This window comes from Salmo trutta, chromosome 9 (assembly GCF_901001165.1).
Source record: "Salmo trutta chromosome 9, fSalTru1.1, whole genome shotgun sequence".
Taxonomy (NCBI): Eukaryota; Metazoa; Chordata; class Actinopteri; order Salmoniformes; family Salmonidae; genus Salmo; species Salmo trutta.
In genome coordinates, this window is record NC_042965.1 from 2,939,184 (window position 1) to 2,957,881 (window position 18,698).

At 45.0% G+C, this 18,698-nt stretch overlaps 1 protein-coding gene across 2 annotated transcripts in view; it reads right to left on the reverse strand.

The window, feature by feature from the left end:
- The window catches only part of adgrv1 (adhesion G protein-coupled receptor V1), a 191,703-nt gene that overhangs the window by 34,066 nt on the left and 138,939 nt on the right, over positions 1-18,698 (reverse strand). For both annotated transcript variants that reach the window (XM_029762120.1, XM_029762121.1), the window contains 2 exons: positions 9,574-9,690; positions 4,713-4,891 (listed from right to left, as the gene is read on the reverse strand). In XM_029762120.1, coding sequence (XP_029617980.1) covers positions 4,713-4,891; positions 9,574-9,690 — 296 coding nt within the window. The remainder of the gene's footprint in view (positions 1-4,712; positions 4,892-9,573; positions 9,691-18,698) is intronic.

The following is an 18,698-nucleotide window of genomic DNA, read 5'->3' on the forward strand; positions in this document are numbered from 1 at the left end:
ATGGGTTGATAAATTGGATTTCCATTGATTATTTTTGTGTGATTTTGTTGTCAGCACATTCAACTATGTAAAGAAAAAAGTATTTAATAAGATTATTTCTTTCATTCAGATCTAGGATGTGTTGTTTAAGTGTTCCCTTTATTTTTTGGAGCAGTGTATATAAAAGACAGGCAAATCACGTTTTTGACTGCAGTGGCCCTTTAATGTAACTTGCAGCAAGCCTTACACGCTTGACCTTAACGTTATCATCTAATCATAGTGATACCAATTTTCTGACTGCCTATGCACAACATCCACAGTGATAACATGTCGTCCACTTGGATGGCGTAATCATGAGTAAACATTCTTTTACTGTAATAAAATCAAACTACTTTGTTAAGAACTTTAATCAAAATCTCCAATATTTTTCCATTTGCACAGCTGTAACATAAACCATACTTCACAAAACCACGCTCCCACTGCCTCTCTGGCTGTCAGAATGTGAAACCTGGCAAATAATCTCACCCTTGTCAATGGGCCAGGCAAGCCCAGGATAACACTTGAAAAAAGGAGAGATGAAGAGGCGGAGGAAAGGAAAGGTTCAGCCAGGGTGAAGAATGGCATGAATGCCACAGACGGCCAGGAGGCAGGACTGGAGCAGAGGAGGAATGAACCAATAAGCCAGGAGAGGGCAAATCAGGACAAAGGGCCGAGATGCAACACGGCAGGAGACGAGAGAGGAGAGAATAGAGATACAACAGCATCACACAGAACTACATGCAGGGCTGTAAAAATAGGCTGCAGGTCATATATGAGACAAATGGTCTTTGATTTATTAGGATCCCCCTCCCCCATTAGCCGACACCAATGTACTCTTACAAGGCCTAACTGTGCCAAGAATTCATATCTGCAGAGCGGTGTGGGACTGCAGCACCAGATATTCAATCTGGAGTTACTTTAGAATGGCCAAAACCTTCCACACACATACACACAAACGTATGCATAGACACACATACACACAAACGTATGCATAGACACACATACACACAAACGTATGCATAGACACACATACACACAAACGTATGCAGAGACACACCTACAAGCACCCACCTGGCTCCTTATCAATTCAATGTGGAGTGAATCCCTCAGAAGTACACCCTTTACAGCTGAATGCATTCAGCTGACAAGGTATCCCCCACTGACTAGGTATCCTCTATTCCCTTTCCTTTCCCTCCTACCCTCAATCATTACTGATGCACACTTCACCCCCTGCACTGCTCTTAAACCCTCCACACTTCAACCCCTGCACTGCTCTTAGACCCTCCACACTTCACCCCTGCACTGCTCTTAGACCCTCCACACGTCACCCCCTGCACTGTTCTTAAACCTTCCAGACTTTAACCCCTGCACTGCTCTTAGACCCTCCACACTTCACCCCCTTCACTGCTCTTAGACCCTCCACACTTCAACCCCTGCATTGCTCTTAGACCCTCCACACTTCACCCCTGCACTGCTCTTAGACCCTCCACACTTCACCCCCTGCATTGCTCTTAGACCCCCCACACTTCACCCCCTGCACTGCTCTTAGACCCTCCACACTTCATCCCCTGCACTGCTCTTAGACCCTCCACACTTCACCCCCTGCATTGCTCTTAGACCCCCCACACTTCACCCCCTGCACTGCTCTTAGACCCTCCACACTTCATCCCCTGCACTGCTCTTAGACCCTCCACACTTCACCCCCTGCACTGCTCTTAGACCCTCCACACTTCATCCCCTGCACTGCTCTTAGACCCTCCACACTTCACCCCCTGCATTGCTCTTAGACCCCCCACACTTCACCCCCTGCACTGCTCTTAGACCCTCCACACTTCATCCCCTGCACTGCTCTTAGACCCTCCACACTTCACCCCCTGCACTGCTCTTAGACCCTCAACACTTCATCCCCTGCACTGCTCTTAGACCCTTCACACTTCACCCCCTGCACTGCTCTTAGACCCTCCACACTTCACCCCCTGCACTGCTCTTAGACCCTCCACACTTCATCCCCTGCACTGCTCTTAGACCCTCCACACTTCACCCCCTGCACTGCTCTTAGACCCTCCACACTTCACCCCCTGCACTGCTCTTAGACCCTCCACACTTCACCCCCTGCACTGCTCTTAGACCCTCCACACTTCACCCCCTGCACTGCTCTTAGACCCTCCACACTTCACCCCCTGCACTGCTCTTAGACCCTCCACACTTCACCCCTTCACTGCTCTTAGACCCTCCACACTTCACCCCTGCACTGCTCTTAGACCCTCCACACTTCACCCCCTGCACTGCTCTTAGACCCTCCACACTTCACCCCCTGCATTGCTCTTAGACCCTCCACACTTCACCCCTTGCACTGCTCTTAGACCCTCCACACTTCACCCCCTGCACTGCTCTTAGACCCTCCACACTTCACCCCCTGCACTGCTCTTAGACCCTCCACACTTCACCCCCTGCATTGCTCTTACACGATCCACACTTCACCCCCTGCATTGCTCTTAGACCCTCCACACTTCACCCCCTGCATTGCTCTTAAACCCTCCACACTTCACCCCCTGCATTGCTCTTACACGATCCACACTTCACCCCTTCACTGCTCTTAGACCCTCCACACTTCACCCCCTTCACTGCTCTTAGACCCTCCACACTTCACCCCCTTCACTGCTCTTAGACCCTCCACACTTCACCCCTTCACTGCTCTTAGACCCTCCACACTTCACCCCCTGCACTGCTCTTAGACCCTCCACACTTCACCCCCTGCATTGCTCTTACACGATCCACACTTCACCCCCTGCATTGCTCTTACACGATCCACACTTCACCATCCGGTCAAAACACTTATTCTCTTCCTCCCTCTATTTACCTCTCTGAATATACCGTTAATATAATTTATGTTCTATAATAATATACACAAAGTTCTATATTATTATTATTATATTTATTATATTATTTCCCCTTTTTAACATCTTTTACCTTTACCTACAAATCACATACATAATAAATATACTGTGATAATAATATTGAACTTTGTCTATCTTTTCATTCCAACGCTTCCAAAAAAGCTCTCCTTCTCGCTCATTCCTTCCTCCTCATCCTCTGTTGACTCAGGGTCAATGTTCTACCCCTCCTTGCCAAACAGAGGGCAACACCCACCACCACCACCCCCACCACTCACCCCCACCATCGGACCACAGCCCAGTAGACCAATAGAAGACAAGGAGGGCAGTGAGAGAGGGCAGACTCAGACCTACCCACAATCCCACAATGCCTGCCTGCCTCTAGAGTGACAGACAGACAGACAAACAGACAGACCCAGACTGTTTGCTGTGGGATTACCATTCAAGCCTGTGGTCAGTCAAGAGGCATTCTAATGCCACCACTCCAGCTTGAGACAACAGAGCTTTGCCAATAATTAGCTGTTGCATGAAAGAAGAGGCTCCCCTGGAGAGCAAATATCTATCCAACAAAGAGAGTAGTCATGTGGCTGTGTTGCCTGGCTAACGTGAGAGGAGAGAAGGTCTTAAAACGTCAAGTCTCACATTTCTGTCATGAGAGCTCATGCATTCACCAATACTACTTTTTATTGAACACAGTAAATACGCTTGGTCTTGGCGTATTGAGATACGGCCATTTGACCTATTGATTGTGTGAAGGGAGCTGATAAGACTACAGCGTAAACACCGTGTAAACATTATACATCACGTATGTGTGTGAGAGAGAAGAACAACCGTTTACTGGTGCCAGTGTTGTGGGTGAAACCAATGTCCACCTGAACAGAGAGGAACCCAGCTAGATGAGGTCCTGTGTTGACCGCGTGATGGGTGACTCTTCGGTCCCTGGTGGAATAGGTGCTACCGCCCAGAAGACTAAATAGACCTCTGTCTACCTCACCTCACAAAAACACGAAAGAGAGACACACCTACCTATGACCACAGGCTCATTTTAATCGCAAGAAACCTCACCTCGTGCTAAGACACACACACACACGCAAGCCCGCACAACAGACAGAATCTTAGGGAGGGTAAGTCTGTGTAAGGACCTGTGTGTGCAGTTTGAGAGGATGACCTCACCAGCACAGCTCCTGGAGGTGTATAAATAGCTCTGTGTGGGTTATTTAAAGCCTTACCCTCTCCACCTCGGAAACTAGCAGAGGGACAGCCTCCCTCCACCTCCAATGTAAAGAGAGAATCATTCATTTCATGATTCATTCAGTAGATCCACCTCTGGACCTGCTGACGACACTAGCTTGTTCTGACCATAGACCTGGGTGTTGACCATAGCCTTAAAAATAAGTTGGACACAGCTGGACTGGAATGGACCATGTCCACAAAGTACAGGGTCTGCAACTCATGTGGTCACAACTGGGCACGCATAGGTGTATAATAGATGTGCTACTTACATATCCCTCATCCGACTATAAATAAGTGTGTGTGTGTGTGTGTGTGTGTGTGTGTGTGTGTGTGTGTGTGTGTGTGTGTGTGTGTGTGTGTGTGTGTGTGTGTGTGTGTTCGTGTTATCTACTTTACATCAGGCACTGGGTTAAGCTCTTTGTGTGAATGCGTAAGCATATTTGTGTTTGTGTTGTACGAAGTAAGCATGTGAGTATTTTCCTATTCACTCTCGCCAAGTGTGTTTGCTCTGGTGTATGTGTACTCCTTTGTGCTCCTGTACTTGATGTGTGTGTTTCCTTCACTCACACATCCCCGTGCACCAGGCCGTAAACACTGTGTATGGTCCAGCCGAAGCCCCCCAGCAGCACGATGACCAGGATGATGATGACCAGAGCAGGAAGTCCCCAGCCCAGCAGTAAGTAGACCAGGTAACGCCGCTCCGTGTGCTCGTCGTTCATCACCAACACCTGCCAAAAGTTCACTGCCTGGGAGAGTGTAGGGAAGGGGAAGGGAAAAGAAGAGGGGAAGGGAGGGGAGAAAGGGAGGAGTGGGAAAGAGGAGAGGGGGGGCGGGGGGAGGGGAGGTGGAGAGGGTGATGAGAGGAAGAGGAGTGGGGGGAAGGTTTGGGAGAAGTGGAGTGGGGAGGAGGAGAGGGGATTCGAGGAGGATAGAGAGCAAAAGGGGGTTAGTGAGGGGTTATCAGCCAGTAGGGAGGAAGAAACTCCAGCCGAAGAGCCAAAGGACTGTTCAGGAACCATATGGCTCACTACTGTTTGCTTTGTAATCTAGCGGAGTAGCAGGCTTGGATTATCTCTCTCGGTATTAGATGCTGTACACCTTGTCCTAGAGAGGCTTACACTAAATACACTCCATAACTCTACATTGTGATAATACCCGTAAAAGGCCTATCCACAGCCAGGTCCTCATCTCTTTCTGTACAAGAAAGGATCACATAATAAAAGGAGAACAGAACATTGCATATTTGATTCCATTACATTCATGAGCTGAAAAGTTATCGGTGAATGGGTGGGTGTGGGGTCAAATGCAAGTCACACAAAACCCTCTGCTTCCATGATCAGTCTCCTCCTCTGAGTGTTGCATCATCAGCAGCAGAGAGAGAGAAAGAGAGTATGAGAGAAACTGTTGTGTAATGCATCATATTGGACTGCTAATGGAGTGACACTTTGAGCTCCATGTACATACTACCTCGATTGGGCCGACCAACCAGTGCTCCCGCACAGTGGCTAACCGGGCTATCTGCATTGTGTCTCACCCACCACCCGCCAACCCCTCTTTTACACTACTGCTACTCTCTGTTCATCATAAATATGCATAGTCACTTTAACCATATCTACATGTACATACTACCTCAATCAGGCTGACTAACCGGTGTCTGTATGTAGCCTCGCTACTTTTATAGCCTCGCTACTGTATATAGCCTGTCTTTTTACTGTTGTTTTATTTCTTTACCTACCTATTGTTCACCTAATACCTTTTTTGCACTATTGGTTAGAGCCTGTAAGTAAGCATTTCACTGTAAGGTCTACCTACACCTGTTGTATTCGGCGCACGTGACAAATAAACTTTGATTTGATTTGATCAGTGATGGCTGGGTGTGTGAATAAACAAATTAGGAGTTGGGTTTGGCCGAAGGCCGAAGAGGCTTTGGCAAGTATTGGCTTGCCGTTACATAATGTTGTGGAGCCCTATGGTAAGACATTCCTAGCCGGGCCTCTGTATCCAAGATGCTCACCGTAAGGCCTCGTAGACTGGCTGATTCAATTAGGCACTGTTATGTTTTGGCTCTGGGCCAGCCAGTATTCCACCATTGCACCGCTCAACTGGGCCATTGCAGTCCAAAATGTAATTTTCCTGTGTTTTATATATATATTTCCACACTGAGGTTGGAATAATCCTGTGAAATTTTGAAAATGATGATAATCCCCTTTTGGCTGCTTGAAAAGATCGACCTGAAATGTTAGCTTGTCGTGGTGCGATGGAGTTTTGGCCTGCCTGGTGACATCCCCAGCTGGTAAATTAGTTAATAGATCAATAAGAAAGAGTCATTCTTCTAGCCATCACCGATCCATTTTTCATTTTCCATTTGTTTTGTTTTGTTTTTCCACACACCTGGTTCTCATTTCCCTCATTATGTGTTGTGTATTTAACCCTCTGTTTTCTCCATGTCTTTGTGTGGTATTGTTTATCTGTTCATGTATGCGCACGTTAGGCTGGGTTATGTTAAACCCTTATTTGTATTTCGTGTCAGTTTGTGCCGTGTGCTTTTGGGTCGCCAAATAAAATGCTTCGTTTGGCTACCAACTATCTGCTCTCCTGCGCCTGACTTCCTACAGCCCTTCACGCATACCCTGACAAATTGTTACCCAGAAATGATTTCATATTAAGATAAAAACGGCTGCATTGAACCTTTAAGATTGTTTTCCAATCCTGGTCCTATGTTGTGGGCTGGATCAATGTCCTGCTGAAGCTTTTGATGTACAATAACAGCAAATACCCACAAAACATCACACCTCTAGCTACATATTTGTTCAAACTGAGTTCATTTCTAGCATTTAAATGAAGCTTTGGCCTGCCTGGTGACATCAGGTGGTAAATTAGTTAATAGACCAATAAGAAAAAGAGTTCCAAAGCTCTCTGCAAATAAGATTTCGTTTTCAGTTTTCCTCTCCCCAGTTTTCCTCTCCCTACTCCCAGACTGTCCAAGCAAAATTCTTGCTTGAGAAATTGCTTTTGCTAAGAAGCTATTTTTGTTTCTTGTAGACCATTTTAAGTAAGGTACTTAATTGTTACCCAGAAATGATTTGATATTGAGATAAAAATGGCTGCATTGAACCTTTAATGCTGATTTAGTGCAATATGGATGTCTGTGAAAGCCTCCTGGCTGGCGTCCGCGCATACGCCACTTAGCAAAAAGCTGATACCTGACGACTCAAGGAGAGGGAGGGTAGTGGGTGGATACCCCATCCGATCAATATTATGGAGTATAGGGAAGGGAGTAGGGATGTCGATGAAGCCAGGGATGAGCTACTACCGCAGAAAGGGAGAAGTGAAACCTAAGAAGATGCATCAGACATCACATCTTGGTGGTTTTAAAGGGAAAGAGATGCAAAAAAAGACATGAGAGAGACGGAGAGACAGACGCAGAGAGAGAAAGATGTTACTTTGTCAATTTGACTGACGGACTCCAGGTCAGAGAGTTGAAAAGGGGAAAAAGGTACAACGACACCATCGCACACCAACGCAGTGTCTTCCTACGGCTGTGTGAACACTTTCCAGTGTGTATTGCAGTTGACCTTTTCCACCACCAAATCAGCTCAACTAACACCATGCGTTTCCATCACGCCAGGCTGCCAGCGTTCCGCAAACATTTAGCTGCGAGCCAGTCCAAACTGCAACTGTTTCCTATTGACTTACTAAGAAATCTCAGAGTCCAACGTTATTCATTCAAACATCTCCCAGGTCATCTGAAAAGTATTTCAATCAGGCTTAAGAAGCATAAATAATGCAGTGACACGTACCGCTACTACTCTATGTCCCTGTCAAGACTCCAAAGCTACGCTCCATTAGTTAACGTAATGCACTAATCTTTCACTTTTCAGAAAAATGACTTAGGTGCCAAGACAGATTACATCCAGTACATAAACAACTAGAGCTTTCCTCCGCGTCACAAAGAACAGAAGTGGAGCGCTGCAGGTGAAGATAACAAACAGCCTGTTATTGCAAGAACGGGGGTGCAGATCATTTGGGGTAAGACTCCGAGGTATGGTAAATCAGCTTGTGTTGACCATGTGTAATTAACTAGGCCATGCTCACAGCATTCCTGTCCCTGCAAATAGGTCACAGGTCATCTATACACCATCTCCGGGATTAACTTGAGCTTAAACATCAAATATGAACCACTTGAAGCCCACGTATGATCGTTTTTAGAGCTGAGTGTGTGTTTCGAAGCAGTTACGTGAGAATGGAAGAGGGTCAGAAGGAGGTGTGTTTATGTGGGGGTTGTGGGGGGGGGGGGTAAGAGAACTTGGAACCCCAGCAGTAACAGCAGATATACACGTAGCAGCTAACCTGGGATTTTGCCACACATTACATAAAAACGCACGTGTCAGGTAAAGAACAAAGGAAAGAATGAACATCTGTTTCTGCCAAGTGAGGGAGTCACAAAAATCCTATTTGACATGGTAGAACTGTAATTGTATTAATGAAATCAAACTATCTATGGAAAGATACAAACCAATTTCCCGTTCAAAGCCTCAAATCCAATCCGTTGACTTATCATTTCAAGAAGTTCCCTGCAGTTCAATTCAGGAAGAGTTGACAAATAACAAACGGCAGCGCAAAGGATATGAGCATTAGAGGTGCAGTATGTCAATTCTAGCATCCACAATTGGTCTTTGATGACAGAAATGCTGCCATTCAACGCCGACTATCGTACGAGAGAGAGAGAGGCAGAAAGAGACAGAGAGAGGGAGGGCACCCTGACTGAATGACCCTCATTGTCCACACAAGCGGAAAGAAGCATACATGGGCCTTTACGTGCCAACGTGTGTGCCAAGGCAGCATAGAACTATCAGAACAGCTTTCAACAGGTTGACGCAGGTGTACAGATGGCCCCGAGAACAGTATGCCAGTCTTTCAGTGCCTGCTCTGTGCCATTGTTCAGGTCTACACTTCTTTAGACAACCCACCCGTCAACTGGTTGCATCTGATCTTAAATGAGGCTGATCATTCAATAGAAATTCTAAAGTGGATTTTGAAAATACACACATGACCTCAGTGGCGAACCTTGACTATCGGACTCAGGCCTTCAGTGGAAACAAAAATTATCTAATATGTAGTATCAAACAAAAAAATCAAGAAAATAACGGAAACATAGCCTCACTTAATGCGCTTTTGTATTCATATGACTATGATTGTACTCACAGATGGAGCATATTTGGAAATGTAATGAGACTACTCACCAAACCAATATTGTCCTATGTATGAACTGTTTTAGAATAGGAGTGCTGATTTAGGATCAGTTTTGCCTTTTATATAGATCAGAATGAATACGACTCAATGTACAGGTGGGACCTGATCCTAGATCAGCACTCTGATTCTAAGAAGCTTGATACATACAGGCCAAGGTGTCAGCAGCAGGCCTTACCTGGATGAGCATCCAGCTGAACTGGCTGAGGTGGAAGTAGTGGGAGAAGAGGCCCAGAACAGCACAGCTGTCCTCGGAGAAGACACGGCCACGGAACGCCGACACCAGGAAACAGATCTACAACACAGAGAGAGAGACAGAGTGATATAGAGGGAGACAGAGAGAGAGACACAGAGAGGGGAGTCAGCTGAAAGGCAGACAGAAACACACTAATGCACACAAACAAACACACACCAAAACGAACAATGCATAACATTTGCCTGTACACTATGCTCTTTACTACACAACATCCAGCCCCCTCAATCTCACACACACTAATACAGTTCATGCAAAATAACACTGGCACAAAAACACTTACAACTTTCCCATTTACACTTTCCCTCTGCGGTCTGAGCTCAGTCAGCTAGTACTAGGAACAGTTTGAAATTTACAGGGGTGGGTGGGGTGGTCATAAATAGGGGAGGGTTGTCTAACTTTTTGGGGCTTTGGGGAGGGTTGTGTGTTTTGCAGGTTTTACTATATCATTTCTTCCATCCTAGCCACATGTCCTCATTTGCTTGCATGCGCCAACCCTATATCAAGGTGTTTTGGTACTTCCCTTATGCACTACGCTTTTCCGTGCACTAACTATACCACAGGTAAATACAGCCTACCAGTCTAACTGTCTACCCTGCCCTCTATTCAACATTCATAGTGACAACACTGGTGGGCGGATCGTATGTCAGGATCCGCAATAAGCTAAGTAAGCAATCATATCACACATAAAATCATTAAAAGCTGCATCAAGGTGCTCCATTGCGCATCAAAAAAAACAAACTGTGAAGCCAGACACTACAGCTCAAAAAGCTCCCCTATTGATATTGATTAGGGACAATAGATGCATCCTACCCAGACAAGCCTACAACACCACAATGCAATGAATAATGGCATTCATGTTTTCAAGTGAGCAAAAAAATGATACTCTAGGCTGCAAACTGAAGTGAAAATGTCATTTGAATAACGGCGCAAAAGCCCTGCGATTTGAATATTTCATGCCATTTGGATCAGTTGTGGATCTACTCTTGTCAGTTTGTAAGGTGTAGAAAGGCACAGTAACAGGCCTTTAAGGCTGTGTTTTAAGTTCTGATACTAAGATCTGTTGCGGATCAGATCATTCTCCCAAGTCGTCCTATAATAACGTGGCCACATACGCTCCCAGCAGGTCCAGTTATTCAGGAAAGCTTAACGCGCACTCGGCTTCCTCTTCAAGTGGCTATACCTCGCCCACTTATACCTAATGCTTCAACATAGCCTAAATATAGCCTGTACTGCAAACCGTGATGTTGAAGTGCCCGAGAGTAAGCTCGTCCGTGGTGGTCGGCGAACCCTCAAACTTCTGGCCCGTAGCCCTGAGTGGCATCGACTGTGCCAAAAAAGCATGCTACAGTGGCAAAGTCGATGTCCGCGTTTACAAACACAGAGTTGCTACAATTATTTGTTTTTGTGGTCGTAAACATTATTTTGAGTTCCTTCCATGAGGGGGGAGGGTGTGCAATATTTTTTTTACAATACAAGGGGAGGGGAAAGGGGGTGCATTTTTGTTTATGACACCTTAGGTTGGACCAGTCCTATCCCTCCCCCCTCCTGCAGACCTGTTACATCACAATGCGCAAAGGCAGGCAGGACCAAAATAAATAACAACAACAAGTGACAAATACTTCCTGGGTACCCGTCCAGTAACCTGTGTGTGTGTCCTACCAAAGGGCACTGCAGTCCACACTGTGTGTGTGTTTGTGAATGTGTGTGTGCGTGCGAGCGAGCGTGTATATACACTGACTGTACAAAACATTAAGGACACTTTCCTAATATTGAGTTGCACCCGCCCATTTTGCCCTCAGAACAGCCTCAAATCGTTGGGGCATGGGCTCTACAAGGTGTCGAAAGCGTTCCACAGGGATGCTGGCCTATGTCGACTCCAATGCTTCCCACAGCTGTGTCAAGTTGGCTGGATGTCCTTTGGGTGGTGGACCATTCTTGATACACACGGGAAACTGTGGAGCGTGACAAACCCAGCACCGTTGCAGTTCTTGACACAAAGCAGTGCACCTGGCACCTACTACCTTAACCCGTTCAAAGGCACTTAAATCTTGTGTCTTGCCCATACACCCTCTGCATGGCACACATAACATGTCTGAATTTTCTCAAGGCTTAACCATCCTTCTTTAGCCTGTCTCCTCCCCTTCATCTATGCTGTTTGAAGAGGATTTAACAAGTGACATCAATAAGGGATCATAGCTTTCACCTGGTCAGTCTATATCATGGAAAGTAAGTGTCCTTAATGTTTTGTATACTCAGTGTATATCTGTAGGTGTGTGTGTGTGTGTGTGTGTGTGTGTACATGGGAGGGACCTAATTTAATTAGCGATTGGGGGGGAATTCAGAAAAGCCATGACGACAGCTGAAAATACTGCAGCTCTCTAACGGCAGAGCTTAATTAACCCATGGGACAGAGCCTTGTGCCACTGCCAACCACAGCACCATCTCTGCTTATGTAACTGTGGCTGCCACCTGGCCCGGTGCCAGTGCTGAAGGCCAGGGAAGGAGGGAGCGAGGGAGGGTGAGGAGGGAGAGCGAAGGAGGACATTGAGTCTCCTAACTCTGCCTTTATACAGATGAAGCCAAGAAAGGGAACGAGCAAGAGACAGAGAGAGAAGAAGAAGGAAAAAGAGCAGGGAGAGACAGCGGCTGCACACCTGCCAGACTGCCAGGAGTGATGGATAGGAAAGCTACAGTACATCCAGATGGCAGGCTGCACCAAGCACACCTGCAGAATGATGCTTCTTCATCTGTCTTACAACTCTCTAGGTGCCCCCAACATCCTCATCATCACAACATCATTCTGCAGCCAACTCATCAATCTACCCGATGCTGGTGTAAACACACAGTATTCTATGACATTTGAATGGAACAGCAGATCAAGATGTCATACCCTCTAAGTGTGTGTATAAGTTGTTGGGAAAGTAGTTAAAGTAACTGATTTGTGTCAAACGTCATTGTCTGATGCTAAGAATGTGCTCACTCTGCTTAAACCCCTCCTGTACTCCCTGTTCAACCATGACTGCGTGGCCAAGCACGACTCCAACATGATCATTAAGTTTGCTGATGACAGATTTTGTTGTGAGGATACAGAATCAATAGACCATTTATTTTGGTATTGCCCCCAGGTAGCCTGTTTCTGGTCTCAGGTTCAGGATTGGCTGAAAATGCAGAACATTGATCTAAAATTGACCCTATAAATAGTACTGTTGGGAGATCTGGAGAGACCGGGTCAGTCAATTAATAATATACTAATACTCGTAGTAAAAGTATTTATCTTCAACTCGCAATCTGTGGATTTTATTCAATTAGATAGATTGAAATTGTATGTTAAACATCTTAGCATAGTTGAAAGATATATGGTGCATAGAAATCTGAAGAGGGTGGCCAGGAGAGATAGGTGGGAGGGGCTGAGGGTAGCTGAGGGTTGGGATGTGGAATTGGAGACAAGTGGGAGTGGAGTTGCTGGGCGGGGGATAGAATGACGGTCAAAGATAAAAGTATAAAAAAAGAAAGTCAAAATAAAACATAATAAAAAGTAAGTTTGAATGACACTGAGGGGCAATGTTTTTACAGCTAATGTCGGTTTGCCTGAGGCTGATGCCGTGCAGGTGTTTGTATACATGCATATACACACACTCTCATTCAAATGAACACATGTGTACATACACGGACACTGTCACGTCCTGACCCTTGTAAGATGTCATTTTCTATAGTAGAGTAGGTCAGGGCGTGACAGGGGGTGTTTTTGGGTGGTTTTCTTGTTATCTGTTTCTATGTGGTTTTTCTAGGTTTCTATTTCTATGTTGGAGTTGTTGGGATGGTCTCCAATTAGAGGCAGCCGGTTCTCGTTGTCTCTAATTGGAGATCATATTTATGTAGGGGGATTTTCCACTTGTGTTTGTGGGTTGTTCATTTTTGAGTAGTGTGTATTTCTCTCTGCGTCACGGTTTTGTTGTTTTAAGTATTTGGTGTATTGCAACGTTTCACTGTAATAATAAATATGTTGAACTACAACCATTCTGCGCTTTGGTCCGATCCTTTAAACAGCCGTGACAGACACACAGGTAAATAGTGCCATACATGCAGTCAAACATATTCAGTTGGCCTTGCTATTATGCTTTTTGTTGTCCTTGATGTCTTTGTTTTTTGCATTGTTTTCTGTTTTCCTTTGTCTTTTTTATCTTTTGTTAATTTTTTCTCTTTTGTCCATCCAGGACCTCGATACCAGGAGGTGTCAGAGGAAGGCCCTAAGAATTGCCAAAGACTCCAACCACCCTAGCCATAGACTGTTCTCTCTGCTACCGCACAACAAGCGGTAGCAAGACTTCTTAACAGCTTCTACCCCCAAGTCATAAGACTGCTAATCAAATCGCTAGCCAAACTATTTGCCTTGACCCTCCCCCCGTCTTTACGCTGCTGCTTCTCGCTGTTCATTATCTAGGCATAGTCACTTAAACCCTACATGTACTGTACATATTACCTCGACTAACCTGTACCCCCGCACATTGACTCGGTACTGGTACCCCCTGCATATAGCCTCGTTATTGTTATTTTATTTTTACTCTTTTATATTTTTACTTTAGTTCATTTAGTAAATACATTCTTAACTCTTAGTTTTCTTAAAACTGCATTGTTGGTTAGGGACTTGTAAGTAAGCACTTCAAGGTAAGGTCTGTTGTATTTGGCGCATGTAACAAATAAAATTTGATTTCTATGACAGTACATTCAACAGTGGGAAGTTAGTTTAATGAATCTAGTTGATGCGGTTACTAAAACAGCTGTAGCGTTTGATCGGTAGAAGATAATCCTGTTCTGATGTCAGATTTGAATAGCAGAGACCACGATGCCACACTGTCTAAGTTTTTTACTAAAGTCCTGGGAAAGTGGTCAAAGTAGCTGATTTGGGTCAAGAGATACATTGTTTACAGTGAATAGAATGTTTGAAGACACAGCTTCAGATTGGAAGTTAACAACGGGAGGTTTAGAATGTTGAAATCCCATTAAAGTGGATGAAGTTTAATAGTATAAATGGTATCAAAACGCTGTATGCAAGCACATGTAAGCATTTCACTGTAAGGTGACAAAATGTGACAAATAAAACTTGATTTGTTTTGATTAAAAATGTTGAATGGAGTTTCTAGCTTAAATGGTGTAAGAGCAGTAGCGTGCTAAATAATAACTAATAAAAAGTATATTTTTTCACAATATGTCACGATTGTCAACTGAAGGAGCATTGTGAAGTAAATTTAGCGTAGCTGTGGCGTGATAGGGCAGCGCAACCTAATGCATAACTTGTTTGGTTGGAAGTTTCGTTCCACATCTTTATTTAACTGTGAAACTACGCAAGACATAAACTAATAAACAAAAACAACAAACCGTGACGAAGAGGTGCAACATACTCAAAATAATCTCCCACAAACCCAGGTGGGAAAAACATCTACTTAAATATGATCCCCAATTAGAGACAACGATGACCAGCTGCCTCTAATTGGAGATCATCCCCCCCAAAAAAACATAGAAAACCAGAAACTAGAACACAACAACATAGAAAATTAAACTAGACAAAACCCAGTCACGCCCTGACCTACTCTACCATAGAAAATAAAAGCTTCTATGGTCAGGACGTGACACAATATTTAAAGTGTGGCCACATTTATAAGCTGCAGCTTTGAATTACACAATGTTTGTGAGAGCCAGGGAGTTAGATTCTTAACAAATGTATTGGGACAGGACATATTATATCTGCATATTGAGTCATATTAAGTCTCGTTAAAATTAATACGTTTTCACAGCAGACGCAGGAACTAGTCAGGTTGACACTCTCTAACGTCAGGGTTACAAGAATACATATCAACCAAACAGGTCGCGTTTTTAAGATCCTGACAGTAATAAGTGTTTTGTTCCTTAGGCCTACAGTAAGTAATGACGAGTCTTATAACTGCTGCTTTCGTAACCCTCAAATCACCAGAGGACCATTTGCTAACATAGGGAACCTAAAATGATAGATCAACATTGGTGTCAAAAACCCTACAAGGATCCTATGAAAGGTAGCTGGGGTCACTAGCGCAGAGCCATCGCCTATCCATGATGACTATCAGTAAACATCAAAGACCAACAGCTCTCCATATAAGCACATAAGCTGAGAGAGAGAGAGAGAGAGCAAACAAGCTCTCCCTTCCAACCAAACAAGTTATGCATTAGGTTGCGCTGCCCTATCACGCCACAGCTACGCTCAATTTACTTCACAATGCGGTCACCCAGGCAACCTAGGGCAACAAATATTGCATAAAGCAGTCTCATTTCACCTCGCCCCAGAGGTAACACTTCCACTAAGGTGGTTGATTCCTTCCCTCTCTCCCTCTCCCTTTCAGAAACTCTGAGCCAGCCAGAATGAATCGCTGCAGGTTTTGTCACCTCTCCTACAGGCCTGGATCCTATGTTGAGTTAGGGGCTTTATTTAAATAAACAATGAGGTAACTCAGTTTTCCGTTAGTTTTGCAGCTCTGTATGGTATGAGAAGGGGAGGGACGATTCAGGAAGGAAACCGGGGCAAGAGCTGCCTGGAATGGAGCCTTTGAACCAGGTGGCTACTTGGAAGTGTGATTCCGGGCAGCAGTTATTTGCTCCTAATAAAACCTTGGCTTGGCCAAGGGCACAGCATGCCACAGTCATCACAAGCATCACACACACACACACACTTATCTTTGTTTTCCTCTTCTTCTCATGCCTTGACAGAGTTTATTGCATAGCAGTGAGAGGGTCAGGTCTGCTCAATAAGACCAGCCCCAGACAGAGCCAATTCATTGATCATAGCAAGAGCTCAAACCATTGATCATGGTTAGAGCGCTATGGTCTGGGCTCAGTGGAGCACACAGGACAGGATCACTGGATCACTGAGTGGATCCCCTACAGATTTCATTTGGGTATCATAGCTATCTAGAAAATCCACCCTAAAATAAGCAGTCAAACAACTGTTGCACAGCAGCCAAGGACTCAGGGTTCTGAAAGCCCACCACTCATTTTTTTTGTCCCCTCTATAGACCCTTTTCTGAACCCCAGTCATTTCCATTGAAGACATGCTTCGGCTTGGTCTTCTATTTTAATTATTGTGTGAGTAATGTATTGTGATTGCAAATATTGCCCACAATATTGCCCGTTCATACAAGAGCAATCAAATCCCATCTGGTCTAATTTATATATCAAATAAAACAAATTAAATCACGATTTTTTACCAAATCCATTTGCTTTCCAAAAGACATAGCAAGTCTTCTCTATCTTGTCTCCGAACTAGCTCTAAGTCGGGGTAGTGCGACAAACTGACTAACTATTTATGAGTGTGGTAGATTAACGCTATGTGTTCTGGAGACAGTGACAGCCCATCACTGGCCCACCATAAAGTAGCCTGTAATCAGACACATAGGCCTGTTGCTACTAGCTCCATGACTCAAAGTGGTACTGGGCACTCGGGTCCACTGAACACTGAAGACTGCCAGGGTGTTTATCACCGCCAGTAGTGTAAAAAGTACCCAACTGCCATACTTGAGTAAAATGTTTCTGTCCTGCTAAGCATTCAAAATGTACTTTTGGGTGTCAGGGAAAATGTATGGAGTAAAAAGTACATTATTTTCTTTAGGAATGTAGTGAAGCAAAAGTAAAAGTTGTCAAAAATATAAATAGTAAAGTAAAATATCCCAGATACCCTGGACCCCCTCCAATTTGCAAACCACCCCAACAGATCCACAGACGATGCAATCTCAATTACACTGCCCTCCCAACTAGACAAGAAGAATACCTGTGTGAGAATGCGGTTAATTGACTACAGCTCAACACCAAAGTGCTCTCCAAGCTCGTCATCAGACTCCGAGACTGAACACCTCCCTCTGCAGCTAGATCCTGGACTTCCTGACAGGCCAACCTCAGGTGGTGAGGGTAGGCAACACCTCCGCCACGCTGACCCTCAACACGGGGGATCCCAGGGATGCATGCTTAGCTCCGTCCTGTACTCCCTATTTACCAATGACTGCGCGGCCACGCACAGCTTCAAGTCCATCATCAAGTTTGCTGACGACACGACGGTGGTAGGCCTGATCACAGATGGCGATGAGACAGCCTAAAGGGAGAGGTCAGAGACCTGGCAGTGTGGTGCCAGGACAACAATCTCTCCCTCAACGTCAGCAAGAACAAGGAGCTAATTGTGGACTACAGGAAACAGGGGAGTGTGCACACCCCCATCTACATCGACGGGGTCGCAGTGGACAGGGTCAAGAGCTTCACGTTCCTCAGTGTCCACATCACTGAGGGCTTAACATGGTCCTCTCACACCAGCACAATTGTGAAGAAGGAGTAAGGGATTTGGTATGTCCTCTAGATCCTCCAAAGCTTTTACAGGTGCACAAACGAAAGCATCCTGACAGGTTGCATCACCGCTTGGTACGGCAACTGCAACGCCCTTGATCGCAATGCCCTACAGAGGGTGGTGCGGACAGCCCCATAAATCACCTGGGGCGAGCTCCCAGCCATTCAGGACATTTATGCTAAGCGGTGTCTGAGAAAGGCCCGAAAAATTATCAAAGACTAGTCAACCCAGCCATGGACTGTCCTCTCGCTGGTTCCGTCCAGCAGGCGGTTCCAAAGCATTGGGTCTCGGATCAACAGGCTCCGAGACAGCTTTTTTCCACCATGCTGTTCTGCTATTATTGACTCTTAGTACCATTAGTAATTATCCTGCTACCAGTCACTTTTTTACCTACTTCAATTACTCCATTACCCCTGCACATTGTAATATTGGTACTGGCACTGTCCTGTATATAGTTTGCATTCTTTTTTTTTCTTTTTTCTTCTAGCCATGTAAAGGTTACCTTCATTGACAAAGGCATCTTCTACGCCAATGTTAACATGCTATTTACAAAGCATTTGTGGATGGAGCAGCAACTTACAAATAACACTTTTGAGAACTGTGCACCATTGGCATTTCCCACTTTAGTTGTTCACATTACGGCAATAAATTAACATTTCAATAAAATGTGTAATGTGTAATATGTAATGTG